The sequence below is a fragment of the Abramis brama genome (genome assembly GCF_963993115.1).
Source record: "Abramis brama genome assembly, chromosome: 5".
NCBI lineage: Eukaryota > Metazoa > Chordata > Actinopteri > Cypriniformes > Leuciscidae > Abramis > Abramis brama.
In genome coordinates, this window is record NC_139967.1 from 11,600,943 (window position 1) to 11,612,255 (window position 11,313).

The 11,313-nt window shown below is 37.1% G+C and overlaps 2 protein-coding genes across 2 annotated transcripts; one reads left to right on the forward strand and one right to left on the reverse strand.

The window, feature by feature from the left end:
• Positions 1 to 1,577: 1,577 nt before the first annotated feature.
• On the forward strand, positions 1,578 to 8,766 carry aldh3b4 (aldehyde dehydrogenase 3 family, member B4; the record flags this gene model as incomplete). Its single annotated transcript, XM_084114319.1, has 10 exons — positions 1,578 to 1,630; positions 1,841 to 2,036; positions 2,655 to 2,765; positions 3,510 to 3,630; positions 5,343 to 5,428; positions 5,524 to 5,605; positions 5,999 to 6,388; positions 7,078 to 7,244; positions 7,339 to 7,438; positions 7,551 to 8,766. The coding sequence occupies 10 exons, from the start codon at positions 1,578 to 1,580 to the stop codon at positions 7,748 to 7,750; spliced, it is 1,506 nt and encodes a 501-aa protein (XP_083970445.1). The 3' UTR covers positions 7,751 to 8,766.
• A 136-nt stretch (positions 8,767 to 8,902) lies between these two features.
• On the reverse strand, positions 8,903 to 11,216 carry mmab (metabolism of cobalamin associated B). Its single transcript, XM_084114263.1, has 9 exons — positions 11,034 to 11,216; positions 10,846 to 10,910; positions 10,561 to 10,654; positions 10,427 to 10,484; positions 10,048 to 10,120; positions 9,835 to 9,932; positions 9,320 to 9,384; positions 9,176 to 9,235; positions 8,903 to 9,085 (listed from the first exon to the last, which is right to left on the reverse strand). The coding sequence occupies exons 1-9, from the start codon at positions 11,135 to 11,137 to the stop codon at positions 9,001 to 9,003; spliced, it is 702 nt and encodes a 233-aa protein (XP_083970389.1). The 5' UTR covers positions 11,138 to 11,216; the 3' UTR covers positions 8,903 to 9,000.
• Positions 11,217 to 11,313: the final 97 nt, after the last annotated feature.

Below are 11,313 nucleotides of genomic sequence, written 5' to 3' on the forward strand. Positions count from 1 at the left end.
TCCCATAGCAGAGTTTGGTATTTAAAGTAACTGACATTAACATGCTATTCCCTTTGAAAGATGTTCAAGTTGGTGTTGTGGATGAGGAATGTGTTTGGCATAATGCTGTAAATGCAAAAATATTCAGATTAATGAAGAGTTTTTATGGACTGTGCTATGTATGGTGAAATGACTCACCTGAATTTCATGATGTCACAGAATCTTGCTCTCTCTCTCTCTCTTAGATAGGGATGCAACAACCTTTAAAGTGTCTGATCTCTTTTCATTTGCCTGATGAAGAAGTGTCTTTTGAATTTGGTTGCACTACGTGAACTGCAGGTTGTTATATACACAGTATATTACAAAAGCAATGGCATTGTAAAGTTATCCATGTGTACAGTACAATTTCCTCTGTAAAATGTAGACTTATTTGTCGATCAACCATGTAAACATTTGGATATCCAAATCTTAAAACTTTACTAAACAACAAACAATGTCTTCTGTCATTTTTTATTAGATTATCTGGTGAGATGCTAGTTAGGACTGGAATACACTGACTTTTGCACAGATTTTTGTCCTGATTTACAGTCAAAGCCAGTTGCCAAAAGTCAGACAGTCTGCAGATTTTTGGGCGATTGAAGTTGGCAGATCTAACAGAAAATAGCAGAGTATGACTGACACAGGTTTTTTTTTTTTTTTTCAGACTATGATTCCATCCAGTCTGAGGATATCAAACATGTTTGATATTTTGAGCTGATTTTAGCAACAAGGAGTTTCTGCATGAGTTTGTTGTGTTTGGACAATGTAAAAGTCTGGTAGTGTGTGATCCTCAGTCGTTTAGTGAATGAAATGCCCAGTTTTTTTTTGTCAACCATTTACAACCTTTAATCTAAAAGTCATGTAGTGTGTTCCAGCCTTTAGAACATTGTCATATTGCAGCTATAAGATCTTATCCTGATCAGAGTTGGTGTTTTGGTCTTCAACTTGAAACCTCTCAAAATTGTATAAGTATGCTGTTGGTCTGGATCTTATTTCTCAGTATATGGTCCTGAGTCTCAGCTTAGGCAAAGACTACAGTCAGTTTCCAACGTACTAAATGTGGAGATTTCCTTGGGAGAATTTCATGGCTTTGTAAAGCCACTTGGCGAAAGTACCTCAGTGTTAATAAACACTGCAATAAATCCAGCATTTTTTTATTTCTGGTTCTTTGACCATCCTGATCCGGATCTTGAGGAGTCAGCTCTTGGTCTGGGTCTTGGAGGGTCTGTTCTTGACTCTAACTCTGCTCCATATGAAATAAGTAAAGGAAACGCATGATGTATGCTCTATATGTTGTAACATCAGAGCATGATACTGCATAATGCAATGTATGAAACTGAGTCCTTGAAGTAAACGTGACAGTCACATGCTTGCAGTGAGTTTTGAAGGTAAATCTGCTTATATAACACCCCCAGTTCTAAGCTCTTTTGCATTAACTTATGGTGCCTTTCAGATAGTTTTCTCTCAGTCTGTGTTGAGCACTGCCAGAGCCTGAAGTTCTTGGTGCACTGCTGGATGTGATGTGCTGATATTTGAGCTGTTTTTAAAACTGAAGAACCATGAGCTCCCCACCAAGTCCTTCTCCAACCAGGTGGTTCAAAGCCCTGCGGAGGTTAGTATGACCACAGAAATGTTTTTTTTTTTTTTAATTGATTAGTTTAAAATGAAAATAATGCTGGTGTCATCTAGCTTTTTAAACATATTGATTAGCCTGTTCAGGTGTGTTTCATTAGGGTTGGAACTGAACAGGACAGTGACTCTTTAAGACCCAAGTTGCCCATTCCTGATTTAGATGATAGTGTAACTCATGGTTGTATTCCAGGACAAGGATAGAGGTCGTGTGTCTGAAGAGTGGAGCAGCAGCATGTGCAGAGGTCCTGGAGAGAGCCAGAGCAGCTTTCAGGGCCGGACGAACAGCCCAGGAAAGCTTCAGACTGGCTCAGCTAGAGGCTTTGGTGCGCATGTTGATGGATCATGAGTGTGACTTTGTAGATGCTCTTGGAAGGGATCTGCATAAGGTAATAAGAGTTAAATAAGTCTGATAAACTAATTATTAAATGATTTATATGACTATAGTTTTTGTATTGTAGCCTGGTTTAACTGGTGTGGTGGAGATAGTAGTAACTACTGGTAAAACCATGATGGATCCTCATTACTTTGTTTAAACAAACTGTGGTATTTAAAAACTACTACTGCCATATTATAGATTCAAGTCTTGTGCTCACCAAAGCTGCATAAAAATATAGTAAAACTGTAATGTTTAAATATTTATGTAATATGTAAATATTATTACACTGTTTTATATTTTAATATATTATAAAATGCCATTTATTCCTGTGGTGAAAAAGCAGATTTTTTTAAAGAATTTTTTTGGAAACAGTGATACAATTTTATTTTTCAGGATCCTTAGAAAGTTCAAAAGAACAGCATTTATTTGAAATATAACTTTTTTTGTAACAGTGTAAATGTCATTACTGTCACTTTTGATCAATTTAATCCATCATATAGGCCTATATACATATACATATACATATACATATACATATACATATACATATACATATACATATACCTCCTGTGGTAGCTAAGGCAAATTTTGGTGGAATAAAACGTTCTTTGTGATCTTTCTCATATAGCCTCGCTTTGAAACGGTGATGTCCGAGCTGATGATAGTCAAAAGTGAGGCTCTTCACACCATCAGCAACTTAAAGAAATGGATGGAGGTGCAACGTATAGAACGCAGCTGGGTATAAACTGAGAAAAGTGACTGAAATAGCAGCAGAGAAATATAGTTGTTTTTGTTATGTCTTATGTTTTTGCATGGGTTGTGTACAAAGCAGACACTTGCCAAAGAAACGTTCATTTCCCGAGACACAAAGCCTCACATTGTGTTTTCTCTCAGCTTGCCAAAGTAGCTTATGACGAAGACCAATGCCTTTATAAACGTGCCAAGCAGTCAAATGATGATGACTGTAAAACCTGGTGATGCTTTTTTATGCTGTATGATGTCAACCATTTCACTCCTCTGAACCTAAAACGGTCATAGACGCAACAAGGTGTGACTGCAAAAAATGCACTCTTAAAAATTAAATTTCCAAAATGGGGTTTTCGCAGCAATGCCTTAGAACCACCATTTTTGGTTACTCGATCCTTTCATTGATCAGTTCTTAAAAGAATTTGTATTTTTTTCATTGTTCATTTTTTTCACCCTAACTGAACCCTAAATTCAAAATGTTTGATAGAAATGTTGTTTCAAGGTCAACAAGGATGTTGATCCAGATTTGTTTGCCTTGTGCTAAAATGGCACAATTTATTTTATAGTGTTTTAAAGTGAATTTAATATTATTATTTCTACAAGACTATTTTTTTTTTATGATATTAGAGCAGTGTTTCTCAAACAGGGGCCCTCAAGGGTTAAAAAAAGTTTAAAAACAAGCAACTTTTTTGTGCTTTTTCTACTGAGAGGTCAAATCTGTCTGTTTTATTCATAGGCGACAGCATTTGATGAATGCCTAGTGGTAAATGAGCCACTGGGTGTGGTATTGATCATTGGGAATTGGACCAGTCCTCTCCAGCTCTGTCTGGTACCTTTAGTAGGTGCTATTGCAGCTGGTAAGTTTTGTTAGTGCAGTCAAATCGATTAATCGCATCTAACCTAAAAGTTTTTGTTTATGTATATATGTATATGATGTATATGTGATTTTGAATCATATGAATGAATAATGAATAATATGTCAACCAATCAAGTTGATTGGCAACATTTACAGACTTTCAGTTGTTTGCAATGAACAAATCAAACAAAAGTAATTGAAATAGCTCAACACAACAAATGGTTCAAGTGATTTTCCCAAATTCAACTGAAAATGCAACTTTTCATGACTTCCGCAGTCTCAAAATTATTCAACTGCCTGAACAGAATCCCTCACAACAGCACAAATCTGCAAAACAGGTGTTGCCTCAAGCACACCTGATGCAACTAATCAAGGTCTTCATTAGTTGCACCAAGTGTGCTTGAGCTAGAACACATGAAATATCGGGCTAGGTTTGTTGAGTGTCACGTTTGACTGCATGTTAGAAATATGGCTAAGTCAAAAGAATGTTCCAAAAAGCAAAGAGAAGATTTCATCGCCCTTCACAAACAAGGAACAGGATACAAAAAGATAGCGAAGGCACTAAATATTCCTAGAGACACTGCTGGAAGCATAGTTTGCTAGTTCAAAGTTAAAGGAACAGTTGTTACACTGCCTGGACGGGGCAGAAAAAGGAAGCGATCAATGGCTGCAACCAGATTTCTGAGAAGGCAGGTTCAGAAAAACCCTTGAGTGAATGCAAAAGAGTCACAAAACAGGCACTGAGGTTTCAGCTGCACAGTAAGGCGCGTACTAAACGCATGCAGTTTCCATGCCAGAACTCCAAGATGTACAACACTACTGACCAAAAAGCACAAGAAAAGTGCACAAAATCATATAAATAAGCCACAGAAGTTTTGGGATTATGTTCTGTGGAGCGATGAAACAAAACTGGAACATTTCAGCTCTATGGATCAACGGAATGTCTGGAGGAAGAAGACTGAAGCATATGCTGATAAGCAACCCTCTGCCTCTGGCAATGGAAACCTGCAGCATGTGGAAGGCAATATGGATTCATTGAAATATCTTGAAATCCTTGGAGAAAACGTCATGCCGTCAGTGAGTAAGCTGAAGCTTGGTCGTCATTGGACCTTCCAACAGGACAATGATCCCAAGCATACCTCAAATTCCACCAAGGCTTGGTTGCAGAAAAAGTCCTGGGAGATTCTACAGTGGCCATCACAGTCACCTGACTTGAACCCCATAGAAAATCTCTGGTGGCATTTGAAGAAGGCGGTTGCAGCACCCAAACCCAAGAATATTACTGAACTGGAGGCCATTGCTCATGAGGACTGGGCTAAGATTCCTCAGAAACGCTGCCAGAAGCTGGTGTCTGGTTATACATCTTGTTTACAGCAGGTCATAATAGCAAAAGGATGTTCTACTTAGTACTAACGATGCTTGCCATGAAGGGGTTGAATAATTTTGAGACTGCAGAAGTCATTAAAAGGTGCATTTTCTGTTGAATTTGGGGAAACCACTTGAAACATTTGTTGTGTTGAGCTATTTCAATTACTTTTGTGTGATTTTGTTCATTGCAAACAGCTGAAAGTCAATTTGCCAATAAACCTCGTTTGCAATAGGGGGTTGAATAATTTAGATTACGACTGCGTGTCACACACATTAATCGAGTTGACAGCACTAAAATATATAGATTTATATATTCAGAATTTATTTATTTTAATTTTGTTTAAGGTAACTGTGTGATTATAAGCCCATCAGAAACCTGCACTCATACTGCTGAGCTTCTGCACAGACTCATACCAGCTTACCTGGACAATGTGAGTAAAACAGCATTACTACTTTGAATTCATCAGCACAGCAGTTTATTAGATCCTGGTTCTTTCTAATTGTTTCATGTGCTTAATTTTTTCAGGAATGCTTTCACTCTGTTGTTGCAGCAGCACACGAAATTCCAGAAATGATAGACCTTAAATTTGATCATGTATTCTTCTTCGGTAAGGCATAGCTGATCCCAGAGTATTTTAAGCTGCTAGGATTTCGCATGGGCTATCAGATAATAGTAGGCCTACCAGTGAGGGCTCTACTAAAGGCCGCTTTTAGGACACATTTTCAGCATACGGTAGAGTATACAGTATAAAATATGTGTATGCATTTTAAATATGTATATCTGTTCAAATGTTGAGCAAATTTTAGGATTACAGTATTATTGATGTCCTCAAAACAGACTAAAAGCCACAAAACTTGAACTGTGATGATCTTTAAAGCTTTTAACAGTCTTTAATTTTATACCTCAAACACTTCTCAGGGCTCAAAGTGTTGCAGCTTTATGGATTTATGTATTTGTGAGATTTCCGTGTATTAACAGCTTTAATTCTGTTTTCTTTCAGGCGATAAAGAGAATGGGATTAAAGTAGCTCAAGCTGCTGCTCGGACACTGGCTCGTGTGACTCTGGTACTGAGTGGTAAAAACCCTTGTTATGTTGACAGTCAATGTGACATCAACACCACGGCTCGTCGCATTACCTGGGCGCGATTCCATAATGCTGGCCAAAGTGCTGTGGCACCCGACTACATCCTGTGCCATGTAGATGCCAAAGATAACCTCCTACAGGCCCTCCGCTGCGCGCTCCTGCAGTTCTACGGGACCGACCCACGCGAGTCCAGGAGCTTCGGTAGGATGGTGAATGAGGAGATCTTCAACAAGGCCAAAGACCAGCTGTGGCGATCTGGAAAGGTGTTTATAGGAGGTCAGGTGAATGATATGGAGAGGTACATTGGTGAGTGGAAGCAGTGTGGCATTGCCAGATATGTTTTTATTAAAATGTTAATTAAATCCAGTGTGTTTATATATGTGTTTTTCTTTAACTACAGGCACTTGTATGTCCCAGGGTTTGTTTGTTTGATGATAGACTTTTTTTTTTGTTATATAAAGGTCACATTAAAATGTAAAAAAAAAAAAAAAAAAAAAACTTTATTTAGGCTATATTTGCTATGATTTAAATGTCCTTTATGTATAGAATTAAATAAATGAAAATAAATTATTAAAACTTAGTATAATCATAAATACTGGTTTTTACTGTAATAAAAATTGTAACAATCATAAACCATTTTAGTATTTACTGTATGAAAAATATTTATATCATTTTTCTGTCTCTTTTTTTGTGTAATGTCCAACATGGCAAACAGTTTTGGCCCCAAAAAAAGTTCATGTACATGTTTACCAAGAAGATAACGGTGTCAGTAAGAGCATGCTTGAGATGAAATATAAGAATTAATATACAGTGTGAAGAAAACAAGTTAGATTTCAAATATTACATTTTATTTTTGCATAATTTCCAATTTAGCTGTACTTTAATTATGCAAAAAAAAAACCTCCATAGTGCATAACCAAATTCAGAAAAAAGAAAAAATTATATTGCCTAAAAGGCTTTGAAATTATTGTATTTTCTGATATTTCAAACTGAAGCACCAACTGTTCTGACGGAGGTCGTGGAGTCTGATCCAATCATGCAGCAGGATGTTTTTGGGCCAATCCTTCCCATACTGACGGTCCAGGATGCAGATGAGGCTGTGGCTTTCATCAATTCCAGAGAGAAACCACTATGTGTGTATGCTTACTCCAGTAACAACAAGGTAAATACTTCCCCTGCTAAAACCTGTGGGCATAGCTACATTTAAATTGATGTATATATCACTCATAAACGCATGCATTTACTCTTATTCTAAGGTGATTTCCAAGGTAATGAATGAAACATCCAGTGGAAGTTTCTGTTTGAATGACAGCGTCTTACAGAGTGTGATGGTGGGGATGCCATTCGGAGGAGTTGGTGAGGCACTTTTTTTTTTTTTTTTGCATGTAAAGAAATCAGGCAGTGCAAACACTATTTGCTTAAGAGTTTAATCATCAAAAGAGTTGAATCCAGTGGATTTCATTGACAGGTGCTAGTGGAATGGGCTCCTATCATGGTCGCTATAGTTTTGATGCATTCTCTCATAAGAAGTCCTGCCTTCTGCGAACCACCCGGATTGAGTGCATGGCATACTTGCGTTATCCACCTTATGAGGACCAGAACCTGTCCTTGGTCAGCCTGGCCAGCTCTCTGAATCTGAGGAGTCAGGGTTGGTGCACTATTCTGTGAGAGCCACTGCTGCACAAATCAAATGTCTTTTTGCCCTCACTGTGCATGGGAAAGTCTCTTTAATCCTTTGATGTAAAACCATGATACATAAACCAAACGTATGTATTAAATCATGGGAATTTTCTTTGATTCTGTACTGTAGAACTTTTCTGTACAACTATACAGAATAGTATGTACACTATCAGCAGGCACAGTCCTCTTGGAGTAAACGATACATTTATGCTTCCATTTATTAATTTAGCAGATACTTTTTCAAGGGACTTTTCAGATACTCATTCAAGGGAGAAAACAACACTAGTGCTATTTGGAACGGAAATGTGAAATTACAAACATGCACTACCGTTCAAAAGTTTGGGCTCAGTGTGTGTATATGTATATGAAATTAAGTTTTATTAATCAAGGATGCATTAAATTGATCAAAACTGGCAGTAGTCATTTACAATGTTAGAAATGATTTCTTTCTCAAATAAAAGCTGTTCTTTTGAACATTCTGTTCATTGAAATGTATTACAGTTTCCACAAAAATATTAAGCAACTCAACGGTTTTCAACATTGATGTTAATAAGAAATTATTCTTGAGCACCAAATCAGCATATTAGAATGATTTCTGAAGGGTCATGTGACACTGAAGACTGGAGTAATGATGCTGAAAATGTATAATTACCATCACAGGAAATTAAATTTTAAAATAAAATTGTAATAGTTCACAATATTGCTGTTTTCACAGTATTTGTAATCAAACAAAGGCATCCTTGGTGAGCTTAAGGGACTCCTTTCAAAAACATTAAAAAAATCTTACTGACCTTAAACTTTTGAAAGCTATTGTATATGCATGAAAAATGTAGTAAAATGAAAGGCTGATTCATATTCAATTTTGTTGTATTTATATCATAAAATCAACATCATTTTCAGGGTACAAATGGCAATTTTACCACAGTAGTTTAAGTAATCCATACAGATATAAAAATGACCATTTTAAATGAAGGTGAACTATGGGATCATGACTATAGTACAAACTACATCAGAATATGATTGCAGAGTTTTGAGTTTATTGTTAGGCTTCTAAAAAACTTTATACAGTAAACTCTGGGACAAATGCCAGATCAATGTTTTTGTATTCATTATTTATATTTATATTTATATATATATATATATATATATATATATATATATATATATATATATATGAATGAGACAAGAGGAACATGGTTGAAATTTTAGATGAGACACTGAGATGTTTTCTTCCTCCCCTATTCAGGTCTTTTGTAGATTGTTTCTGCATTGCCCGCTTTCATTGCAGCATATCTAGCCACTGTGAACAAGTAGTCACTCAATCTGTGGAAGCGAAAAGTCTTCACTGATATGACTTAAATCACAATAAAATTAATAGATTCTAATGACAAGAATAATAGAATAAGTTCATACCTGTTCAGATATCTGGCAACTTCAGGATCTGTCTCACCCGAACGGACAATAGGGGCAACACTGTAATAGATAACATTTGATAAGGTAAGGTAACACAAGTGGAACTGAGAATATTGTTTGTGTGCACGTGTATGTCAGACTGACCAGCGTTCAGCCCGTCGACACACTCCTCTGGCCACATGTAAAGCTGCGCTGCTTTTCCCTCCTGACTGCAAATCAAGTATGAGATTAAATGGCATTCCTTCAGTAATCACCTTACTTATAATATTAATTGTCACCAACATGTCATTAAAGTCGGCATAAAACAGAGACTGCGATAGTCTTTTCTTCCCTATTGTGACGTATATCCGAGTGAAACGGTTTCTTGAACACTTGATTTTGTCCATCAGGAATTGATTGGATCATACTGCTATGATCTCTTGTGATTGACAGGTTGTCCTGGCCTCACGTCAGTAAACGTCATCAGACAAGAGAAGAGATGTTGCATGAGGGATGGGAAGTCATTTTGATTATAGATTAGGAGGGCACTTGAATTACATACAAATAGAAATTGTCAATTTTGATTTCATGGTGACTTTTGCAACAATTGCAATTTCCCATCTAGGGTCTAATTGCCATTCAACTCAAGATTATGAAGCATACATATTTCTGGAACATACAGGAAGTATGAAGTTGGTGAGTGGAGGCAGCTCCTCTGTCAACGAATCAATCCACCTCTCCAGCTCAATCACAGCTTGAGAGCTGAACTTTGTCTTCTCTGTTTGGAACAGGAACATCAGAATGAGGCTCATATTTTACTGCTAATCTATGCAGTTAAATATTTGAATGCATTTGTATATTGAAAACGTCCTTTGATTCTGCTTGGAGCTTACGGATGTGACTGTCTCTAGCTGATGACCGTGGAGTGGCAATGTTTGATCCTACGTCCTGTAGTACACACTGGATCTGTACAGACAAGTATGAGGACACTTATGCCACGCAAAAATGTAAACCATGAGCCATTTATTTGAAAACATTTCAAATCTGAGGTCCACTGACTGAAATCAACTTGATGCCAGTTGCAAAAATGACTCAGAGAAGTGGAATTAATTATGTGGAAAGGCCAACCAAAATCTATTTGCAAATGGCTTTTTGTATATAAAGCACTAAAACTCATGCATTTAAAGAATGGCTTGAGTGTCCAAATAATTTCAGGTCCACTGTAGATAAAATCATTCATTGCTTCTCATCAAACATCAGAGAGAAACAGACCTTGTCCAGCTGATCTGTGAATGAATGGCCACTGTCAATGCAAAATTCTCTTGCTAACCTGAAAAGGGGAATCAGACGTTTTATTGTTGGAAAGCATTTTAGAGTCATTTGACCCTGACATTATGCTACATTACCCAATTGCTGATGATAATTCATCTGTTGTTCCCAAAGCATCAAATATATGATCCTCCTTTGGTCTCCTCTCACCTGTGAAGGTACTGGAAAAACCTAATGAGGTGAGACATTGAAAACAAGCCAATGCTTACACAAACCTAACACTATCAGTCTGACATGCAACTCTAGTACCCAGTAACATAACTTCCAATTTTTTTGTAAATATATAATGTTGATCATTTCAAAATCCCAATATATAGGCTGCTAGCACAAATAAGCATATATATAGTATAAAATTAAATAACCTTTATCTCCAGTTTTTGTGTATATCTTGGGAATTCTTCTGTTTTCTTCAGATGTACTGGCATACCTTGGTAAAGTAAGAAAACTTTAGTAACATTCAAAGTATCTAAGCTGATCAATTGTAGTTCATTGGCTACATTAGCCTGAAACACATGGAATATGGGCTTCAAAGCTACAACAGTCCTTTTACCTTTTTTTATCCCCACACACAGCCTGCATCTGCTTTATGCTTATACATGTCCCTAAACGAAGGGCACGGTGAAGACCCGTGGACCTGGTCACGAAAGAAAACATCGTAAACGCTAAAACATTTCCAAACGCGCTTCTGTGTTTACTGTTGACGTTTTGACAGCTTCTGCTGCCCGTAGACGGGCGTCCTATCACGCAACCTATGACACGAGGTGGTGCGAATTGCGATTGGTGTTTTGAGAGTTGGTGACTATGAGAGCTTCGTCCTGATAGGCGGGTTT

What these genes read in the sequence shown, in the direction of transcription:
- mmab (XM_084114263.1), bottom strand. Translation starts at nt 11,137, where the DNA reads ATGTTTTCTTTCGTGACCAGGTCCACGGGTCTTCACCGTGCCCTTCGT. An exon ending in TGTCGACGGGCTGAACGCTG is followed by an intron (nt 9,236 to 9,319) that starts GTCAGTCTGACA and finishes TATCTATTACAG; the next exon opens with TGTTGCCCCTATTGTCCGTT. An exon ending in GTTGCCAGATATCTGAACAG is followed by an intron (nt 9,086 to 9,175) that starts GTATGAACTTAT and finishes TCGCTTCCACAG; the next exon opens with ATTGAGTGACTACTTGTTCA.